The sequence below is a fragment of the Accipiter gentilis genome, chromosome 23, assembly GCF_929443795.1.
Source record: "Accipiter gentilis chromosome 23, bAccGen1.1, whole genome shotgun sequence".
In the NCBI taxonomy this organism is placed as follows: Eukaryota; Metazoa; Chordata; class Aves; order Accipitriformes; family Accipitridae; genus Astur; species Astur gentilis.
Window position 1 is genome coordinate 17830727 of NC_064902.1, and position 23939 is coordinate 17854665.

General features: G+C 42.0%; 1 protein-coding gene across 9 annotated transcripts in view; it reads left to right on the forward strand.

The window, feature by feature from the left end:
• The window catches only part of SLC25A26 (solute carrier family 25 member 26), a 171758-nt gene that overhangs the window by 46305 nt on the left and 101514 nt on the right, over positions 1 to 23939 (forward strand). For all 9 annotated transcript variants that reach the window (XR_007509251.1, XR_007509250.1, XR_007509249.1 and 6 more), the window contains one exon: positions 15917 to 15961. Coding sequence is in view for 5 of the 9 variants with exons in the window: in XM_049826084.1 (XP_049682041.1) it covers positions 15917 to 15961 (45 nt within the window). In the remaining 4 variants the exon portion in view is untranslated. The remainder of the gene's footprint in view (positions 1 to 15916; positions 15962 to 23939) is intronic.

Sequence of the window (23939 nt, forward strand, 5' to 3'; positions counted from 1 at the left end):
TGAAAGGACAGCAAGGAAACTGCTGTAAAATATGTTATAAATCCTGCCACCTCTGTAACTGACTTACGTAAAACTTACAAAAAGTATTTTTTGGCCCAGAAATTTGAAACCAGTTGTATGTTATCCAGGCATATACTCTGGAGAAGGCCAAGTAGTTTGTGTTTTGGGAGTGCAGAAGATTTCAGAAGTACACCGAGGTTGAGGGAAGAGTAGTTCCCCATGGTTGTTCTTGCTTTCTGCCTTGCTGTGGAAGTGGACCCAACCCCAGGCAGTTTATGGGACTTCTCACAAAGCAAGGGCTATAGCATCGAGGCAAATATTTGCATGTTCTAGAGGGGAAATGCACATCTCTGAAGCACGAACAACCCAAGGTGCTGTAGAAGATAACACCTGTATGCAGTTATTTTATCTCTGGGCTCATCGGGCTTTAGGAGCGGAGCCATATCTTAAAGGAGCTGTCACAGCAATCCTTGTTTGCCTTCAAGGTGTCTCCTGAAGTGCTCCTGCAAGTAATTAATCACCTAATAAAATACACTCTTTGACAGTAGGTGGAATTTGGAAATTAATTTGCACCCCTTAAATGAGGCTTCTAAAACTATAATTATCATGAAAGGAAGAAACGAGCTGTGTCAGGTGTATAAATGATTTATTTATCAAGAATAGACTGTCACCAAAGTGGCACTTAAGCTTGCAGCGTCTGTGCTGCATTTCTTTTAAGTGAATTAAGCAATGACATTTGCCTGCTTTCCCGTATTTGCAGGTCCTGGGGCAAATCTTCAGGTGTTTGTGAAGTGTTTGGTACAAAAGTATCCTGCAACAAAATTATAGCTGCCTTTTCCACGTTTTCTTTCTCCAATGTTTGATCACTTTGTGCTGCCCCCTCATTCCCTGCTCCATGCCTTATCCCCAGAAGAGGCTCTGGCCTGCCCAGAGGACACCACAGACCTTCTGCAGCCCAGTTGGCCATTTGGATTTCTCATTACCTCTCCAAATGGTGGATTTTGTGAACTGGGTGTTGGTAGTATCAGGAAATAGAAAGGGGAAGAAGTTTTAACCCATTGGCTGGACTGCATATAGTATAAGTTACTTGGAATAAGAGGAAATCCAAGATACCTGATTCTCTTTTTTTTCTTTTTTTTTTTTCCTAATGATACAGGTTTAAAGATGCCTGAGATCTATTTTTGAAGGTTGAGAGAGGGTATTTTTTCTTTTTTTATTCCAGAGAAATGTGAGAATAGCAACATTTTAAAAGTGAATAATTTACAAAAAATGTTTACGTTCAAAATCGAGCAAATACCTTGCTAAAAAAGTGTTACCAAAGTGTCTGACCTGTGCACCAGAGCATCTGAAGACTTATTTCAGCTGTGCGGATAAAGGGGACACAGGCTTCACTGCAGCCTTCACTGTGAAATTGCCACTAACAACTGTTCTAGTTGCTACATCTGAAATGTATTTGCTGCTGACACTGCAATTTGCTGACTTCAAAGCGTGCATGGTGTCCCGATACAGTATACGTAGTTTGTGTGACAAGGAAGAAAATGGTCTCATTATTACATATTAATCTTACCTTATTGGTGCATTAATTTCTGAGAAAGCCCAGGAGGATTTCTGTTCATTTGTGTCAGACTGACTTCTCTAATGCACGGCTTCTGGAAAGGGTCGCGCCTGATTATTTCCCCCATACTTGTTTTGCCTCAAGTTAAGTTGACTTGAAAAAGGGATGACGGTGCTTAGCACCGCTGGCTTGATTCAAAAGTCTTTTGCACACAGTGAGAAGACTTCTTGCATTAAAGCCCCTTGAGAAAAACTGGAGTAAGAGTGAAATAATTTACAGTGCCCTTTATATTTACATTTTAGTAACGTCGTCTCCTACACCAGAAGTGGTTTTTGATGGAAAGCATCACAAACAAAACCAAAATAGGCTGCCATTCACAAAACCCATGTGATGCTATTGGATTGAAAATGCCATATTATAGTTACGGGAACTGACAGATTGCAAACAACTCATGTGAGCAAAAAATAACTTGTGAATCTTACTTTTCACTTAGGAGTGTAGGTTGGAATAATGCTATGCAAAATCCTTTCAATATAAACTAATACCTTTCTCCTCCCTTCTTCTCCAGAGTTTTACCACAAAGAATTTTTACTGGATTGCAGAATTTTTTGGAAGTGTACTGGAAATATTTTTCATGCAAACTGAGTGGCAAAAATTAAACGCTCTGGAATGCAGCTGAAGGGGCAGTCCAACTACGCTGAGCATGTCCTGTTTTGCTTGAAATATGGTTGCCCTTTACAGGCACTCAATTCATCTTGAGGCCAATTTTAACAGTGCAGAGTGCAGAAATGACTAACTGTTATGACATGCCCTGAACCAGCTCCAGTTCAGCTTGTGTAAATTCTACATGTGGGGTGCTTTTGGAGCTGACAGGTGGAATTTTATTGTGATTGTATTTAACTATTCCGCCACAGTAAAGGCTTTTGTCATTTATCTTGCTGAGTTGCTACGTGTTGCAAAGCAAAGGCACGAGTTCTTTACTTTTTTGGTTTTTTTAATCAGCACATCTTGTAAAGGCTGTTGCTCAGGGTAGGATCTTCCCAGTGTTCAGCTAAGCTTTCCAAACAGGTACTTACCAGCTGGTCTGTGGGCACAGGGCATCATGGCAGGCTCTTTTCTGGGATGACCGCTGCTGGGCGCACCGTGGTGGTGGTGGTGGTGGTGGAAATACCTCATCCTTAATTTAAGCCTGAGAGTGAAGTCAGCCAATATTATCTGTTCCTTAGGCTGTGCTCAGAGATCCTCTTCTGGCTACAACGAGGTTACAGTCCCCTGTTGCTAGTTGTCATCTTTAACCTGGCTTATTTGGTGTGAAGTGGGGACGGAGCAGTTATGTGAGGAGCCAGACTAGCGCTGAAGAGGGACGTGGACAGTAATGTGTGGCAGGGGTTGTGATAAGCGCTTGGGAGCGGGATGAAAGTAGTAACCGACCCCTCTATCCCCATGGCTGCAGCTGGAAGGGGAAGCGCAAGCAGACAGTAGAGGTAGAGCTCACTCTGTCTCAGATTCTCTTTCTTAGTCTACTGGAAACGTCCCTCCAGCATAACAGGCTGTTTTCACCATGTCTATCAGCATTTCGGCATGAATTTGGGAACCTCCTTTCCACTCCAGATTAGTCCTAGGCCTAAGACACTGATAATATTCCTTGCAGGACTTCCAGACAAAGTCAGGTCATTTACTGGCATCATGTCAGCTGAGCTTTTAAAATTGTATATGTGAGTGCAGAATCAGCACACTGTTCTGCAGGTTTCTTAACTCTTTTCATGATCCCAAAGACCACTACCAGCATTTGGTGGTACTATTTGAAGAAAGGTGTTAATGGTATTATATCTTTTGATTGAAAGCCACAATGGATTTTTGTTCTTGTGTGAGTTCAGCAGATTTTGGTTGTTTTGTCTGAAGTGGTCTATTAGTACTTGCGCTGAGATAAAAATTGTGTTTTAAGTGAAGAAAGCATTCTGGCACAAATTAGAAAATCCCAGGGAAGATAAATGAAAAATGTAATTAAAATGCCTTGAGGTTGAAACGTTATGGGAATTGTAATGTATAGTTTGCTAATCTCATTAGAAAAAACCCTGTTTTAAGTCACCTGGATATATTATATGCTGCTAACACCAGTCTGTTCCTTTTCAGCCCAAAAGGTTATGAACGTTACACTGGAAAAAGCATTTGCTTTGAGATCAGCTCATTCTTTGTATTAGGCAACAGCATTGCTTTCTTCCCTTTTCTCTTTGGTTCTTAACTTGCTCATTTTTCTTTACTGCACTGCCTGTTGCCCAGTTCTTTGAGTCCAGCTATATGCAGTGCAACCTCAGGGACACGATGTCTTTGACCAGGATCAGTATTTTTTTTCTTCAGGCGCTGCCTAGCAATTTTGTTGAACTAATTTAGACAGATACATCTCAGTCAGTCTCAGGGGAAAGGAGCATCATGCATGCATTATGGGGTCTGCGAGTGGCACCCAGAATAAGGCATCCAAATGCTGCAGGAACAGAAACGGTTCTGGAGACCTACCTAAGGGCAGGTTTTTCAAGCAGATACTAATATACCGTTCACTGAAAAGGTAAAATTTCTGGAGATTCCTCACAGTTAGGGAACGTCTGGCTATTTCGCCAACCAACATTTTTGTGTTTGATTTTCTTTCCCCTCAAGTAATGCCTGTTAGCATGAAAATTATTGCATTGCTGATTTTCTCTTTCCCAGCTGGAAAACAATTGGGAAGAGTATGGTTCAAATCATATATATGTAAATCCCATATACTGCTGTATATCACAGACAAAAGCCCATACCAGGCAACACAACTTAAGCCATCGCACTGTGAGTTTTATTAATCTACCTATGACAGCAGAGAATTGGCAAATCTGCCACTTGGCTGTGATGGGCATTTGACATGGCTGCAAAACCAATGAGGAAAAGAAATCATCTCAGTGGAACCTTCTGGATGTGAAATGGCCTTTAAATGAGTTAAAGCTGTGAGAGCAGCATTTCCCATCCCTTTCCCTCTAGAGGCCACGCTGCAGTGGGCGTGCAGTTTGGCTTTCTCCTTTTGGTGTCAATGTTTTCCACAGAAATACGTTTCTTAAAGGGACCATCAGTGCAACAGATGCCGTGCTCAGACCTGCTGCGTGAGAGAGGAGCGTGCTGGAAATGGTGGGATCTGATCCCATCGTGGGGCCTTAGCAGTTACATTGACTGCTTGGATTTTTCTGCTGCTAGTTGTGATGCTAAAACCTCTTGGTGGAGCTGCAGTTGTGTTGTTACCTTGGCTTATCTTCTGTTGGGTGTTTGAGGTCACTTTGAGTTCTTTATTGTATATCTAAAGTAACCCACAGAAAAGTTTCGACTATTTTCTTTGGCTTTTCTCTTCATTCACCACATTGGTTGCAGCCCCAAATTCGCAGAAAACTTTGTTTAGGCGTCAGTTCAACAAAACACTTTGGCCCAGCTCCAACTCTGGAAGAGCTTTTAGATTAATGGGAAGTTGGGAGCGTAAAAGAGAGTATGGAGTCTAAGAACTTGTTTGGGTCTGGTCCTTAATGTTTTTAAAGCAAAACCTTGTTCCTATTCAGCAATAGTGAAAGTTAAGCATGTGCTTAAGTGCTTTGCCAAGCATGGAGGGGATGATTTATACTGGTGAAGTAGAAACCTAATAGTGTCTACTTTGCTGATCACAGCTATAACCAGGATTTCATAGAACAAGAGGTAGCTGCTGTCGTGCTCTGTAGTTCAGTTCCCAGTAGACTCTGAGACAGCCCAAACCTATAGCTGGGATGTGTGAACAGCCGTGCAGGATGAGCAAATGAAGAAAATAAGGGTTTGTGCATGTCTAGGATGTTCCAGTTGTTTAGTTCTTGCCCACCAAAGCACCTCTGTTCTTCTGGATCCTGTTCCCGTGCTCTTGTAATTTGGCACACTTTCCTTGTGTCCAGGCTGGGTAACTGACTGTGAGAGATTGTTTTGGTTTAGCTTTATGGTTTAACATTGTGGTTGTGATAGATCCTCAAGGCAGACGGAAATGAGGTGGCTGTATAAAGACAGGCAAATGAATTCAAAGGCTTATGGTGAAAGCATTTTCTCCCTAAATGAATTAAAACAAATCACTGGGAGTCATGGCTTTTATTTCCACAGGTCTCAATGGTGGTGCTGTTGTGCGAGCAGGGTTAGACTCCTTTGAGGAAGCCTGCAAGAGGTTCTTGAAAGCAAACCCTCCCTGCTCTCTGCATGCTGGATTTGCGTATGCAGCCAGCCTCATCTAAAGTTTTTCCCAGCTTGCTGACAGGCAGGAAGTTGGGGGATGCAGGGAGCGAGACAGCTTTCCCGTGGGCTCGAGTGCCGTAGTCGAGTCTGTCCACACCTGGGAGGGCAGCAAGTCCCAGGTGGCCCTGCAGTGTCCGACCCAACATTGTACAGCTGCTACCTTTGGGTGGGGGTGGAAGAAATGCTCCATTAGGACCGGAGTAGCTCTCCAGCTGCATAGGCAGGGAGGTCTGCTGGGTCTAGGGGGCTTCCTGTTTAAATAGTTAGAGTCTGCAGAATTGGTTAAAATGTCAAAAAAACCTTATAGAGGGTAAAAAAAAAACAACCCAAAAAACGGAGCCATCCTGCCTGTATCTGTATGTGCATTGTCTAGCTGTTTGTTTGGTTTTGATCAAATGCTTGTTGTGATTTTTCAGTTCACTTAAATGAGTTTTAGATTAGGTCTTTTGTAATGTAGAATCAGATTAAAGTTTGTGGAACTGGAGCTGCAGTTCACGAAAGGTAATGCTTTAATACATAAAAGCTAGGAGAGATCATTGTCATAAGCTGGTAGGTCCCTCTATGTGACATAGGCAAGTCATTTCACTAAGTGACTTCTGCAAGACCATGTCTTCTGGTGGGGCTAAAGCAATGTAACTGTTTATAAAAAAATAAAAAAGGTAGGTGAGGGAGAGAAAATAGTCCAGTCTTATTTCAGGCACACGGGACAGTCGGACTATTCAGTACAGGGCTTAAGGATGTATTTAACTGCTTCTCTTAAAGAGGTGGGAAGGTAGACGTGTTTTGGTGCTTTGCAGAACCAACTCCTATTCAGCTAACACCAACGGAGATCACACGTGGCAAACTCTTTCAAGGAGTCTGTGAAGATCAGTCCTTTAACTCCGCCTGTACTGACCTGCCATTTAGGCTGCTGTATGATGGACTGCTCACCCTGGCCTGCTGAAGATTCCCCGTGTTTCCCCTGAGCATTGTTTCATTGGCACCCGTTGGGGCACTGCCCTTGAGACTGCAGGCACCTTGCAGGACAAGGCTATTTCTAATTTTACCTGTAGTGTGCAGTGTGGATATGGCTCTTCCTAAACAGTTGAAAAAAGCAGTCACAGAAGGAAGCTTAGCAATGCCCCGTTTTGTGAGATACAAAATTTTGAATGTGTGTATGCATAAGTGTGTATGCATGTGTGTAAGGTAAGTAAAATACCTTTACATGAATAGCATTTCCTAAATTTGACATTAATCTGCATTTTTTCTCTCTGCCACATGATGGAGATAATGGTGTAAGATATATAAACAGTGCTGCATGGGTCATGCACTTCAAAGAAAGAAGTTTCAACTTGGTGGTTTATAGTAGTTATTCTGTTAATGTTGGTTTTGCACTAGCCTTGATGGAGTAATTTTCTCATAGTATCTGTGGGGTGTTTTGTTTATAGCAACATTTGGTTACTTGTCTTGTTCTGTTTGGTTGGTTGGTCAGGTATTTTTCCCCCCCAAAAAGGCACATATGCAGGAATACTCTTACCAAATAATCAGGGCTATCGATGCAGCAAAACACCAAAGTTCGTGTTTAGTAAAACATTCAAAAGAATTTGCTTAGCTTGCATTAACTTTATTGGGACTTTTAAGTGGTACTTAAATGTACGTGGTTTGGGCTCAGATACAGCTACTAGTAGGGTACAGAAGATACGCTTCTGTAAAAGCAGGGAACTTGCAGCAGTTCCTGCTTAAGAAGTTAAAAAGAGTATATCCTAGATCCTGCTCTGACCATGAGTCTGAGTCTGTGCATCCTGGGAAGAACGTGGTAGGGTCTGAATTAGTTGATCCTTGTGGCGTATGCTAGAACCCTTGCATCCACTCTCTCCTATTTTCTCCATCTTGACCGTGGGTCCTGATCCAGAAGCTATTGAAGCCACACATGCAAAATTTCCAGAAATTTCAGTGAACTTTGGGTCAGGCCCATGTGCAAAGGCAGAGATGGATTTCCCCAAGGAAAACTTTTTAGTGATGTTCAGAAATCTGGTGAGAGATGTGTTTATTTTTTATGGTGACAGGTGCTGTGTTCTATTTGTAATCTAATGTAGTACCAAGACATTTGTAACGAAACTGCTATAGGTTGACATATATTCAGGAAGGGAGAAACACATGTTTCTTCCCAGTCTGTTAAATTTTTTTGTGGCTGTTACTCTGAGGACAAGAGTTCCTATGCTGATGTCAGTACAATTACAGCTGCACTGTTGTCAAGTTTCTTTGATTGAATGGTTGCTGAATGAAGCAACACTCTCACTCCTCTGCATAGATCCACCTGCCTTGTTAATCAAACATGCTGCTTGTTTATTTCCTTGTGCTTAGGTCCTTGTATCTCCTGCAAAATTCTCATCTGAGGAGCTGTTCAACTCTGATACTGCAAATCTGTCAGTCCAGTGTCTGCCTGTAATTTTTTTTTTCTTTGAATGTAAAAGTTTGTATTCAGAGACTCTCCCTTGATAGGTGCCTTTCATAAGGCATTTTTTGTAATTATACTTACATTTAAAAGATCACATGTGTGTAAATGTACATTAAAATGCCTTCAAAGTTAGCGAACTGACGTGCTTCCCGGACAGCAGCACATAACCATGCATATGTTTGTGCACCCACGTATTAATGTAATAGTTTCTCCAAATGTTAGGGTTTTTCCTCAGAAGACTTTTTCCAGAAATGCTGTGCCTCATGCTCTAGGGTTCTGCTCCTATGTTTTTTTCATGAGAACAAAGATTAGTCCTTCATGGTCCTAAACTCAATGCATGTGCATGACTTAAAGGCATTACCTACCAATAAATAGGAGATTAGCTGCGGCTTGTGTATTTCCTGATCAGTTCAGGTTTTTTCAGATGGCTCGTTGTTATCCCGTTTCCTTTAACGATGGGACACTTTAATGAGTTTGCCATCTGACATACATCTGCTTCCTGTTAAACAATACCTTCATTCTTCTAGAGCTGCTAAACTCATCTTTTATCCTACAAGATTTTTATCTGCACCTTAAAACCAGCATGTACAAATCGGTCAGCATATTCATTTTCTTGTCGAGGATTTTTTTGGTATGTTGGTTTCAAGAAGAAACAGCAAAACTGCCATCTCCTTTAGTGCTTGTTTGTTGGAGAATGGGACAACATGGATATTATTTCTCTAATTAGGGGCCAGTCAGTCTAGCTCCTGTTTGAAGTACAGTAAGATCAACTCTGTGGCTAACATTATACAGTTTCTAGTTATTCTGTCCTCCCTGCAAAGTAAGGGGCTGGTGCAAAAGGGGGGAATTTTGAAGGCTGTTAATATTATTTCTTTGAGGAAAGAGCCTTCAATAGCTCGATGATGGTCTGTCTCACGTGTATGCAAAGTTAGTGCTCTGTGATCATCAGGGTCTCTTAAATCAATCCAGCCTGCATTGAGTTTGTGCATCTGCCTCAGTGCTTCTCTTTTCCCCATGTTTTGGGAACACGCAGTCATGCCGGATCTCTGACTGTGTCTTTCCCCTTCGCTGGTCAACATTGCCCTCTAGAAAATATTTTTTTTTTTTCTTTCTTTAATCATAAAACCTTTTTCTAGTGGAAGGAAACCTGGATAGAATTTTCCTTGTATTTATCTGTCTCTATGTAATGTCCTCTATATGTTCCTTTTATAACGAGCGTGCAGTGCTGTTTAAAAGAAAATCCTGTTGTATGTGAAGTTCTGCCACACTGGTCCAAAGGACATCTGTGAGAATGGCTTGTAACCGAAATAAGCAACCCTGTGGGGCACATAATGTTTTGTCTTGGAAAGGAATTTACTTCCCAACATTCACATATGACAGGTGACAACGGGAAACACTTTGGGTTTTGAGCTGAGGAAACAGAGGAAGCAAAGTGCAAATATTTATTTGAGGGTTAGTGGATGCTTGAATCAGAGTATAATTTGGGAATTTTCTATTTCTTCCCATTGGTAGCTTGCAGTTGTCTCCTAGCTCATACAGGGTTAATGGTATTTGCTTGAAAATGAGGGAATAGCTGATTACCTCAGGTGGCTGCTGGTGCATGATCTGAAACCTTTGTTTTAATGATACTCTTGGCACTGCTGAGACCGGTGTTTCTACCACCCTAAATGCCGTTCCTTTGCCTCTGGCAGTGCTGCAGAGCCACGTGTTCAACACCGAAGAGCTGTGAAAAGTTGTTTGTTGCAAATGCAACTTGATAGTTTTACCTGTGATGGTCCAGCTTCCCATGGGGTTCCACTTCTCTTTGGCTTCATGCAGTCTTACAGGAAGGTGCTGTATGTGAACTTGGTCTTTCACTGTGTCCTTTAGGGAATGGAGCCAAGAGATCTTCTCTGGACATTGCTATACCAGTGTTGTCACACTTGCCTGAAGAGTTTTGTTTCTAATTGCATCAGTGTTTATTGACAAAGCCCTCCATCATTCATTTAACATATAAACTTGTCCATTCTTTCACCATGCTCACATCTTTCATCTCTCGGAGATGCAGGAACGCGGCTGATGCCTTTGACAGTCTTTCATCCACGTTAAGATTACAAATTACCTTCGTTAGGTTCCTTGTGGAGTCTGCAATTTATCAAGGAGGATCTGGGAGGCAGTATTAATTGGAGCTTTGCAAGAAAATAAGTCTACTTTGTCAGCTTTGGGGTATACCGTAGATGATGGCTGTGCTGAGGTCCTCTACACCTTCTTCTTCAGTCAGTACTGTGGAAAGCTGTGGGTCTTCATATTGCTGCCTATTGCTATGGCCTCTGACGTGACCAGGGGAGAGGCTTACCTTGTTTCATGCTGTCTTTTCAAATCCCACCATGGGGGAAGTATATTTATAGCTGGAACATCAGTTTATCATAATCCAGATGTATTGGGAAAGCGTGTGAAGAATTTTAGGAGGACAAGACACTGAACTAGATTTACTGTGATTATTAACGGAAACGTTTTGGTGTTAACTCCAGTGGGCTGACACGGTTGTTTTATTCTACTGTAACTTGAACCTATTTGAAAAGAACCATCTTTTATAAAGAAGCTGATAAAAAAAAAAAAAAAGGAAACGTAAAAGGGAATTAGTTAAAGGGAAGATTGTTCTCCTGAAATTTGTGGTTTATGTGTCCTTGGAAAACAGTGTATTTTTTGATACTCAGAAGTGGGTTGTTAGACTTTTCTTTGTAATTAAATGGAGAAAGCACAGTTTGGCACCTGCAGCTCAGATAACGGGTGGAATACTCCTTATAAATACAGGCTTCAATGGAGATAGTGTCTCTATGAGCCTTGTCAAAGTGCACGTAAATGACAGGTTAGGTGCAAGTTTGAGAACTACTCTGTGATGACTGCAGTACGTTCTCCCTGAAGTGAACAGATGTTCTTGCTTCTTGTGATATTCGTACTCTCAAAATCCTCTTCATAACCGTTGCCTTTTCTCCTGTTGCTGTTAATGTAGGGAACAGTGGAGGTATGGGCGAGAGCAGTTTCTGGAATGGAGGTACAGTTTCAGGGACACTGAGAAAGCTCTTACAAGGTGAGCCTGTTCCTCCTCTGGCTGTTTTTTGCCAATCTCTCCTTCAGTATTTACTCTAACATTTGTAAAAACAGATAGCTCTTCTGGAGAGCAAAGCCCGCTGAACTGGAGACAGGGAAAACCTGAATAAACAAACATGTGCCACAGATTAGTAAGAACATCTGTAGGTTTTATATTGTTTTGAGAACGCATACCACAAAGTTTTTCATTTCTTATGCTTTTCTAGTTTCTCCCTTTCTTTGTGTCTCTCTCTTTTCTTCTTCTTTTTAAATATATTGCTAATAAAGGTTGGAGGTAGAAAGCACAGCTGGACTCTGCATGACATGCCACTGTTTAATTTCTAGCTCAGAGGATGAGAAGAAGAGTAGTTTTATTGTATCCTAGAAGAGAATAAAGCCACATGCAAATTCCAGCCATGGACATCTGTTTCCTCTTTGTGTGAAAGAATTCTCATATTTGGAAGGGAATCCCAGTTCTGAAGGGGCTGATGAGTTTTCGGTTTTCTGTTGGTTTTTTTTTTTTTTTTTTTCTTCTGGTTTTTCCCCCACCCCTTCTTTGCCACTCCTTCAGCATGCTCTCCTTGCTCCCTGGCAGCTGTGCTTCCTTCAGTACAATGTCAGCTTGCAATTTAGCATCAGCTATTGAATGGGTGAACTTTGAGTTACTTTAAAAAGTTGTGTTGTAGTTACAAAGAGTATTATTAAGCTCCTCCTTAAATTTCTTTTATTTAATTAAACAGTATTTGGTGGGAGGACTTTTGCTTTGTCATCAATCTTCAGTACTTCGTAGCTTGGTATTTTTTTAGAGGAGAGATATGTGTATCTGTTGCTCTGGTTGTGAAGTGCAACTATTTCTAGAAGTAACTTATTAAAAATAATTTTTAAGATCCTTCTGTATCAGGGGAATTAAGTAGATCTGTAGAAATAAGAATCTGCAACTTTCATTACATTTTTAGGCATCAAGTGCTAAAGACTACAGGGACCAGAGTAAATGATAATTTCACTAACCTAGAAAACATTTTAGAATAATGATTTACAGCTGTCTGGGGGATTTAAACTTTTTTTTGTGTGTGTAAGAGTTGACTCTGTTGAACAAACAGCACAGTTACATAACATTAGGCCAGACATGAGAACTGGTACTCTCTGTCTATTTTATATTAACATCGAATGAGAGGTTGGTGGAGCTCGCCAGCGTTTCATATTTGCTGGCAGAAAGTTACCCGCATGTGTGGACCACATTTTTATTGTTGCCTTAGCCTATTTCAGGCATAAATATCGCTGCCTGGCAGGGTGTGATTCTGTTCATTGCTGAATACCTTTTATTTTAAAAAGCAAAACATGAAAAGGAATGAAATGCTGTAAATGTTCAAATTAAGAAGTGTCCCCAGACTGTGAGATATTGTCACGTCTGTCATGGTAGAGGAATAAAGGGCAATAAGCCATCTAAAGACTTATTCACTGTTGGATGAGTTACCCTTGCAGAGCGATTTCTTTTTGCATATATTAATCCTACTTTGGGGCGTGGGCTGTTTAGTCTGGTCTCTTAGGGAAACAAGGCTTATGCAAACAGGGTGTAAGCACACACGAATGCACAGGAGCCGGCGCAGCCCCTGGACATGTGGGCCACGGAAATGTGGTGGAAAGGCAAAGCCTGCAAAGATAAATAGAAGTTCCTACAAGTTTCTTGAAAATATGTGTGTGAGGGGAGAATAAAGGCGATTAAGGGGTTTGAGGGAAGGCTTGCAATAGGAACTGAACTTTCAACAGGCGCTGCAGAAGAGATGTCGAGAGGAAATGTGACGGAGGTCCCTGTCGTGGGAAGATCGCTGAACCCGGCTTGGAAATTATTTGGCTTCAAAGAATCTCATGACAAAAAACAAATCCACAGGAAGCCAGACTCCCTTTCGTTCCAGTACCCATGAAATTGCTTGTGTGGGTTTTGTTTTTTAAATCGGGATGCTGTCAAACAGGCTCCGATGGACAACTGTAAGAAATGGAGGACATACCTTGTTAGGATCTTCTTGGTGCAGGCAAAGGTGCTGCTCTGCTTGTTTTTATTGGTGGTGCTTCCTAGTTTGTTTGGTTTTTGCAAGTTTTCAAATTCTATTCAAGTATGACTTACGAATGTTTAGGCCCTTATCCTGCAGGTGTCTTAGAGAGGAGGGAGCCCAGCGGCTGTGCAGATCCCACTGACGTACGTCCAAAGCCTTCCCAGGTACTTTGGAAGCCTGCACTCCGCAGCATCTTGTGGGGTGCATGGGGAAAAGTGAAACCGATAATCCCCATCCAGTTCTGGTACCCGCTGAGCAGAACACAGAAAACAAACACCACTAACGCCGAAAATCAAACGGCAGTCGTGAACAAATTTCCTCTTTGATTGTAATGCTTCTAGCTAGGAGATAAAAAGGGGTTTATGTCAAAAGCTTCCCTTGTTGTCTTATTAACAGCTGCATAATTTTACCACTCATTCACGAGCATAGAAAAGCAAAACTTGGAGACTGTATTTGAAAGCTTGTTTTGTTTGGTGTACAGCTGGATACAGAGCGTTTCCTTTTCTGTCTTCTAACGAATTTGAAGCAAATGTAGTGGGTATTGTTTCTTTTTTTTTTCTTTTCTATTTTTTGGCCTAGATAATAGAAGATTATGTTGCTTTTCATTTTACATTGCAAAGAAATCATGCCATTTAACTCCAATTCAACAATGATGCAGCAGCATGTGGAGATATATATATCTTCTCATAAATATATTACTACATATTACTGTCAAATAGCTGGACTTTTTCAGCCAGTATTAAAACCAAAATTTAATTGCTACACTAGAGCTTCGAGGCCCTGATAAATAAGAGCCATGTCTGACCTTTATTGTGGGGCTTTGAGATGCCACCAGGGATATTGCTCATTGTTCAAGATGACAAACTTCCTCTGAGATTTCAGTTTGTCAGCTCAATGTACAGCAGTGACATTGATTTCTTCTCGCTGCCATTTCCTGCCTGAATAGATAACAAATTTTCTGTGGCAGGTGTCTGTCAAGCTTAGTTTTGCCTGGCAGATTAACTTAATAGACTCATTTATTAATCATTAGTTGCAACACGGTGAAGCAGACAATACTCTTTAACTCTTGTGATGTTGATGGATGTGCCATTTTGGATTCCTTTGTGTAGCTTGAATTTGGGTTTAATAAGCTGTTCATATCTCTGTAGTGAATGGTTTTAACCTGACATTACTCACCTTACAAAGAGCAACGATTTATGTGTTAGTTAAGTGTGAACGATTTTGAGTGTCTACTACTTTTCATGGCCAAAGATGTCTAAGTGCTTTCTGAGACTAATAAAATGATGCGCGAACTGCAAAAGCAGCATAAATAAGGGTGAAAACTAACCCGACATGCATTGTGTTTGGGGAAGGAAGATAAAAGTAGGAGAAGAAAATAGATACTTGGAAGAAGATTTGAAACTGGGGCTGACCAGCTGTCAAAGTGGAGGAGATAACTGCAGACACGTTTAGGAAGGGGCAAAGCAGACCTGCAGATACAGCTGTAGGGCATTTCTAGCACAGGCTAGTGTGTTCATGGGGACACCTTTCTTCAAGATATCTTGAGATAGATACTCGGGCTGGAGATAGCAAAGGCAGGGTCGGTACCAGGGGTGGATATTGGACAGGGCTTGTTAGAGTGGTGAAGGAGGAGGAAGAGTCAGAAAAACTTAGTGGAGAGATTGGAGGAGGAAGAAACTATAAAGGAAGACGTAATCTTGGAAAGTGATGTCTCTTGTTGCAAAGAATCACTCTGTTCACAGTGAAAACTGACTTAGTGCATGTTAGCCCTGCATCAGCCTACAGAGCTGATGGAGATGCAAGTTGGCTTTTTTCCCCCTGGTGTGTTAAGAGAGTTGGTCACGATGCATTTATCAGGGCAAAATGTGTAAAGAAGCTGAAAATGCACAGGCACTGCTGGGGACACATGGCAGCAGGAACAAGCCTAGGCAGAGATACAGGCTGTTGCTGGACAGAAGAACCTCTCGTTATAGGTGATGAGAACTACCAAGCTTCTCCTTTGGGTTTTAGTTGGGTTGTGGTAGCTCTTCACAACCTGCTTTTAATTCTCAAGGGAGCTTGTTAATGTGGGATCACTGGGAGATGTTCAGGAAAGTTTTTGCAGCTGATGCCCAACTGGTGTTGGAGCACAACTGTTTTCAGCTCAGCGTTTGTGAGTGTGTATTGCTGAAGATGTTTTTTTGCCAAGCTGTGTTCCTGGCCTTGGGAATGTGTTTCCTGAACCATCCTTATGGCTTTCTTGGCTGAGCGTCAAACCAAGAATGTCCCTGCACTAGATCATACTGCTTACTGCTCTTCTAGGCCACCCTGGTAACAATACATTAACCTCTCAGCAGGGAATGCGATAAACAAAGTAAAACTGCTTTAGCGAAACCAGTCATTCAATGGCAGCATACATAAAGTGTCCGTAAAGATTTGTAAATGTAATAAGCTGCAGTTCACTGAGTGAACAATAACTGTTCCTAATTTAGCCAGTTGAGGAACATGCCAACCTAATTTGCTTTTGTAACATTATGTTGGTTTTTTTCTCTTTTCCCACCTCTCCAGATTCCTTTCTCTCTGGTACAATTTCCCCTCTGGGAGTCCTTAAAGGTAAGTCCTCTTTAATGATAGAAATATGTTATGCATTTTGCAAAGGCTTTCCATGGTAACTTATCTAACTTGATTATCACAATTATGGGCATGTCCAAGAATCAGTAAGTATGTACCAACGTACCTGTGCATGTGAAGAACATTTGCCTGAATATCTGAAAAATAACAGGGAATATCTAACACTGATACGTGGCATGCAGTCTAAATTTCACTCCCCAACATGCCAGAAATCTTATCTTCTGCTCTAGCTTTTTTTACTGATTAAAGAGTGGGAACTGTCTTGTGCTGTGCGATTTATTTTTTTTTTTAATTTTCATTTTTCAAGTGTTTCACTCTTCAAGGTAACATGAAATTGTGAGCAATACAGAGAAAAGTGATTGAGCCTGGTTTTGTAGACAGGGAGAGACTCTCAGTGCATCACTGACAAGCTATTTTGATCGGCTGTGTGTACTTTATTTAAAGGTCATTTAAAGAAGGCGTCAATGGATGATGTTTGAATAGTGCAGTCTTTCAGAATGATGTGCTGTTCTCTCACTGCCTGGTTGCTTTTTTTGTCATGGACAGAGTCAGGGTCTAGATTTTTGAGCACAGGGTTTGAAGACATGTAGTTTCTCCGTCCCTCTGTTTTTCCTTTAACTCACCACAAAAGAAAGGAAAGAGTTTTTCAGGTGCTATGAGATCTGGGTGGGAAGCACAGAAAATTACTGCAGATCGTTAAAAGCACCGCAGCAAAACATAATATTTATAAGAGAGGAGCTGGAGAGAGAGTAAATTCCTTCTTGTGAAGGGTGCTGGACTTCTGCGCAAGCTTGGCACCGAGACCCAAACTGGGCAGAGGAACTGGAAGGGTGGGAGCCGGTGATGATCTTCTTCCTTGCCCCTTGCTGCTTCTATTTAGGGAGGAGGACTTAGATTCTCCTTGGTCCTTGTATGCTGGGTTGGGACAATAGCTTGTCCTCTCACAGTGTCTGAGTAGCTTGGGTTGTTCTGGGGGGACACAGTGTGAATGTCTGCATCTAGAGGCTTCAGGGAGTCAAATAGAAAGGGGAGTCCACAGGCAGGAGGAGCATGAAATACATCAAGAGCTTTCACAGAACTGAGCTGTGTTTCGTAGAGGATTCTGAAGGTGCTTCATGAAGGTCTGGGTATCATCCCATCGCACAGGGTAGCTTTGGCTGCCTTATTAGGAATCTGTTTCCCTGCCAGTGTCTAGGAATGGCTTTCTGTAAACTCCTCTGCAGCCATACTGGCCTGACCTGCTAATCATTAGTGCAGCAGCCGTGTTTGGGAGCAAGAGGTGGCAGTGCTTAAAGAGAAAAAGTGCAGTGTCCTTGCCAAAACCACATAAAACAGCAACATCATGTAACTATTTTCAGAATGTAAAGTTGTTTTAACTAATGTCCATGTAGCTGTGACAATAAAATGTATTGTTTAGATTGCAGGCTTTAAAGAAGAGAGTTTGAATTTAGCTAGCTACAGGAGTGAGTCACTTAGATTAAACATGATGTCTCATCCTAAAGAGGTCAGTGCAGATCTGAAGAGAAACAAAACTGGGTCAGTTTGTTGCATGAACTTGTTGCAATATATTCTTCTGACTGTGGAACCAAGAGTGGAAAACTGCAAAAATCAGCCTTGCATGCTCCAGTCACTTTGGCTCAGCACATGGAGAGAGCTCAAGCTGAAGGTTTGTCACGTCAAAGCCAGACAGTGAAAGCAGAATAAGTTTTGTTTATCTGAATGAAGTTCTTAAAAAAAATTTGCCCTGACAGTACAACAAAGGATAAAAACCATTAGGGTCCCATCAAGAGCCTGGATATGGCCAGTAGCATCAATAGCAGTATGATTCAGGCTAGGGCTTCTCACAGGTGCGTGAAGAGGCAGTAATTAAACAGTAGGAGTGCAGAGGACAAGAGAAAAATGGCATGAAGCCTGAACATAGAAGAGTTACTGAGATAATGTCTGAGGGACTATTCTGCGCTGTATTAATGCGATTATTTGAGAAAGTAAATGGGGGAACAGATGTGTATGTTGTACGTGGATCATCTCACAGAGGAGAACAGAACAAGTGCTGTGGCTGTGTCATTTTTACAACCATTAGTACAAAGTTATATAAGCTGATGGAAGATAGACTCAGTCTTAGCATTCCCCGAACAAGATAATCACCATAAAAATGAGGAAAAATGTCTTTCCACTGCAAAGGACAGTTAGCGAGGCACACGGAAGAAGAAGAGAGCTTCCTTTTCCTTCACACATGTGCTGGCTGCAGCCAGCAGCAGGGTGTTAAGCTTAAAGTAGCCTAATAAAGGCTTGTCATAGGTAGCAAATCAGGTGTTTCTGTGTCCCATTTTCTTTACCTGCTTTGCTCCAAGCTGCTCTGGTTATTCTTTATGCTTCCAGCAGGCTTTAGCCACATAGTTCCCATGCACAGTTTTCTTCAGTCTGTGAATGTAGACCAGCTGTCCCTATGTGAAAGTAAACTTGCATATCATGCACTAAACTAAGAAGAAGAAGAGAGAGCATTGTATAGATTACTAACCTATCAGGTTACACATGCTATGGGTACTGGCAAAGGGGGTATTGCAGTAATTAGCAAGAAACAGATATTGCTTCAAAACCAGGCCTTACTGCCAGTTACTCAGGTGAACACATAATTTAGAAACAGTTAATAGACTCCTTTCTTAGTTCACAATGATGCAAGAAACAACAGTAAAGAAATTATGGTGATTTTAATAAAAATAAATACCAAACAACTCCTATTTTTTGGATGTAGGTAGCATCCACTGCTATAATGCATGCTTAATGTCCTTTCTCTTCCCAATTCTTCATTTATCCATTTTTTGGTTTAGGCACAGATTATCGATATAAACCAAAGGGGAGAAGGAAACTGTGCTATGGTGTATCAGATTTCAAGACAGACGTTGTAATTCTCTACTAGGGTGAGTTAGTGTAGCGCTTCTCTGTCTCTTTAGCCCAAGCCTTACAGCTAAAACAATTTTGAATTCTTCTCAGAGCTCAGGAAAAGAAGGGGCATTTCAAATCTCATTCACTCTCTGCTACACCAACCCTCAGAGGAGCACCATGGCTGATTACCACTATGGCAGTTTGATCAGATTTAGGTTCTTTTGGGTGGGGCTAATGCTTCTGATCCCATCTCAAAGCCAGCTGGCCATGAAGAAAGGCAGCAGAACATAAATGTGGTGTGCTTCCGAAAAACCAGCCAAGTACACTGCTGTCCGTATTAGTTCAAGTTTTGGAATAACGTTGTAAGATACAGTCCCCTTGTATGCGGCCCTGGAATTTCCAGGGTGCCTCTGTAACTTGCTTTGGAAATACTATATGTGTGTTCTTCATTGTGGGAATTTCAAATTACAGGGCTGTGTATTTGGCATGAAATTGTCGTGGGTTACCGGTGGTCTAGCGCAGCTCTTTTGCTTTCACCCTGCTGACAGGGGTGTGTAGTCTCCACTCAGATGACTGTAGTGCTGTGGAGCTCATCCCTTCTGTATTATCTTCTATTCTGTTCTGTTCAGGCATTTTATTCAGCACTTGTAATCATCGTATCTGAGTACCTACTAACAGCACGTAAGTTATTTATCATTTGTTTCAGGTTGTGTTTTAATCCATAGTTTTTCCCTTTTAGACCTAACTGAGAAAAAAGACAATTTTTATTTCTGCTGTGGGGATATTGCAGAAATACAGGGCATCGTTGTTGTTTGTTTTTTTTCTCAACGAAATAGTTTAAAAACCCCCACAAAATCAAAAGCCTCTGTTTAGGTTTGAGTCCAGAAATATCTTGTCAAAGATGCCTGCTTCTTATGGCTGAGTGGAAATGGTCAGCTCCCTCGGAGAACAGTGCTCCCTTGGAGACCCGTCTCAGGTGAAATGAGATTCAGTCCTCTTGGGTTTTATATTTCTGCATGTTGGCTGTGCTTCAGAGCCTCTGAGAATTACTCCAACGCAGCTGTACATGGAGAATGCTCTCTTTATAGACCAAATGTATTGTATGTCTGGAAAAAAGGCTCTGGTAGCCAGTGAGGAGGGAAGGAACAGGCGGGACAGGAGGACAGAGGTCTCAAATGAGTAGGCTTGAAAAACAAGGGGGGTTTTGTTTGGTTGATTTTTTTTTTTTTTTTTTTTTTTTTTTTTTAAGGAGAACAAACCTACTATCCTGGGAACCTTTTGTCTTTTTCACTAGACATGTCCAATTCTGAGATGAGACACTTGGATGTTGCTAAGACTATATAACGTCAGGGTCAGGCTGACTTCACCCTGCGGACTGTGAGTGCCAGCGAGTCCTGCTCTTGTGCGCGCAGCCTCTCTGGGAGGGCTGGCACAGACCGGGCTGCTCTGCTGGCCCAGGACCTGCAAGGAAGGATAAAAATCTTGGACAGACCATGCTCAAGGTGATGTTCTGTCTCTTCTGGCACTCAGTGCCAGGATTTCCCTCTTTGTCTCAGTGCTGGGCAAAACCTAAAACTCTTAGACTTTCTGCAGCTGTAGTGAGCCCATGTGGTTTTTTTGTCACTGGCTTTAGTAATAAGATCATTTTCTCAAATCTGTAAGTCTCACAAATTAACAGGTGTTTTACAAAGAGAGATATTTGGTTGGACCTTCAGAGGCAATAGCTAGAGACCGGGAGCTGAGATACATGGGCAGATCTCTCTTGTGGGATTTTGTAATGACTGTGGTGGCGTGTGATAGTGCTGTAAGATGCTGAAGAAGCAGAGGAATGCTTTGGTGGCTTCAGGAAAAGAGAATGGTTTGAGAGAAGCGTACACACAGGCACATATTCACTCTGTGAAATAAGCAGGGCATCGTAGTAAAGAGAATGGGGAGAGTCCAGCCGTTCCCCTGTGAGGCTGAGCAGTTTCACAAGGTTGGTTGGGTCAGAACAGAAGTTCCCCATGTTGTTTCTAAACTGGTTTCTGCCCACACGATGGAGAGCAGGCTTCAGATTGGGCTTACACTTCCTTAGGTCCCTTGTTTTCTGTCCAAGTTCAGCTGTCACTGCAGGCACAAGGACTTGCGTTGAGAGGAACAGAACTTGGGAAATCTGCGGGTGGACTGAACTGTAGATCTACATGAAGGCATTGGCACGTGTACTCGTTTGCTTGCTTCTCTTAGTTCCCCCCTCCAGAGAGCCCAACTTCTGGAGGCTGGTATAAGCAGTATAGGGTGTGAACAAGTCTGGTTCGAGGGTGGGCTCAGCCTCGCTTGTAGTTGTCAGTGCAGATATACCTTTGAGACATACCTTGAAGCATGCTGTGCAAAAACTGCTTGGTGGGTTTCTGTGGAGAGTGAGGACTCTAATCTTGGTTGGAGCTCATTGCACCTGATTTTTGAAGTTAATAAGATGAAAAGTTTACTGAATTCTTCTGCCCAGGCAGCTGGGGTTCTCGGCAGTAATACGTGTTTATAACTCCACCATTGAAACAATAAACCACATGCCATTTCCCTCCTAAAATTTACAATCAAATCTGTTGCTGTTTAACAGGGTAAGTAGAAAATAGAGAAATGTAGCCAAACTGGGCCTAAAATGGCTCTTTCCCTGCTCTGTAGGTAGGTGACAGCTTTCCTTTTTTTCCTGAAGAAGCAGTCCAGTATTTCTTTTCTGCTGTGCTCAGCTGCATATAAGTCAAGAGTAAATGAAACCCAGGCCCAGCTTTAAACCCATTTCCTTGCAGGCAGAGTAGTAAGTGTTCTACCATACCTCACTCCCTCTTTGAGTAATGATCGGGCTGATTTAGGGATTAAGTCCTAATCGTTAAATAATGCTAACGCGTCTGCCATTTGCTTAGGTGCTGTATCAGGAAAACAGATTTCCATGGCGGCGTTTTGAGGCGTGATGTAACTTGCGGCCAATGCGGCGTGTGCATGCCATTAGCATAACGGCTGCATTTTTCTCACAAAAGAACAATGTACCCAACAGCTGTTCAGCAAACAGCCCTTGCTTTATTAGTGTCACAATAAGTGTCATTCACACAGCCTTGAAGCACAGTCGAAGGAATGCTATACGCCATCTGCACCAAAGAGAAAGAAACAAATGCAATCCTTACTTACAGCACTGCAGACACGTTTGAGAAAGTCAGATGGTCTTGGATCATCAATGCAGCATTTAAAACAGCAGAAGTAAAACAGACTCATGCAGTCTGTAGCTACAGAGCCAGATTGTGATGCTCTTGGTAATGCCTAGACCACAACTGGTTCTCTAGAGGTTGCTGAGCTTGCCAATGACACCTGGGGATGTTTGGTAGAATATAGAAGTACTCAATGTGAAGGGCTCACCATTTGATTCGGACGCTTGCTTCTTACTGAAGAACCTTAAAAGACTCATGTAATTTTTCCACGTAATTTATTCACACAAGCCAGCATGAAGCACAGATTTATTAGCAGGTAGTAGCAGTGCAGATACTCAAGGAAAGCCGTCCTAACTTCGAAGCGATTTTTCAGCAGTGCATTTTCCTCCCCAGACACATCCATAGCCATTCGTGCCATGGAAACTGAGTGTAGCTGGCATATTATGTTCTGCCCTGCCATGGGAACACTGTTTCGAAGACATTTTCTTTAACCAGGCTTTTAGCACATCCATTTTGATTTACATCCAAATGGGTCACAGACATCAATGCAGTATTATATGGGGAGAAAAAGGGAATGAAATGCTTTTAACATGAAAAATATGCTGTTGCATGTAGGCCAACTTTTGTTCTCTTTCTCTCGATTTATCTAGGATTTGGGTAGGTTTAATTCTAGGGCCAAATTCAGTACTGGCATAAGTGAGCACAACTCCATTAGTGCAAATGGAGTCTCAACGTTTATGTCAACAGTGAACTTAGATCATTGAATTTTTCCCATGTTTGGGCTTGCATGTTTCCTGCAAGATAATATACACATGTACTTGCGCATATGCTGCACATATGCACATAAAAATTCACTGGGAAGGACATTTGGCTCTATGCTGTGTTTGACTTTATGTATAGAAACTGCAATCGGCTCATGAGTTTTTTTGCTGCTTCTGTAGCTAATGTGCCATGCATCTGTAAGGACCAGCCGTGCAAAATGCCACCTTGCAAGTAAAATACCTAGTAGCAAAGGCAAACATGAAAATTGCTTTTCTTCCCTCAGTCTGCAGGACTGTACATGCACACAATCCATGTGATTAATTTGGAGAGATTTTTCTCCCCTCTGTTATCATGAAGTTGAACACTGCCTTGAACAGAGGGGTATGTAGAAATACTATAGATGCTTATCATTGGAGTGAATTGTAATATTTACTCAGCTGCAGGCCTCAAGTTTAGTGTGCCATGAGGCCTGCTTGCTTCTTAGTGCCTGAAGAATAGCAAGGCCAAGGGAGAGATAGATGTCTCATTCTCTGCAATGCTTCCTGCAGCGTTTGGGGTGTTGGTCTGGTCATCAGGTTTGAGAGAGATGCGAGTGTTGCACTTTTCCAGGATCACCATAGCTTAGGTGTCCTGAATATAGACCAAGACCCAACTGCGTTGGGAGCACAAAGCTGACAGATGATTTCTGCTGCAAACTTTTACCACAAACGTACGGCAAAGGTGACAGGCATGCACAGTTGTGTGAACTAGTCAAAGGTTATTGGCCATCTGGAGGCCAGGTGTCCACAACGCATGAACAGCCCACATTTGAGGGCACCATGTACTTCCTCCCTGTATTTAAAGGCGGTGGTAATCTTTTCTTTTTGGTCATTTGTTTTTTTTAGATTGAAAGACCTTTGGTATATCCTAAGAGTGAGTTTCCCAATGTGCCTTCTGCCCAGCAAAATGGGGTGTCCTTGTATTCTCAGTGTCAAAAGAGTTAAATAACATTTGTGGTGAGAAGTAAAGGACACTGGCCTATGGGACTGTATGAAATGGGATCGTTAGGAAGAAAAGTAAGGCCCTACCCACATATAAAACTTGACCCTTCCCTGTGAACATTATCCCTGTGAATAATTGGAAATCTGCATTCAGGCTTC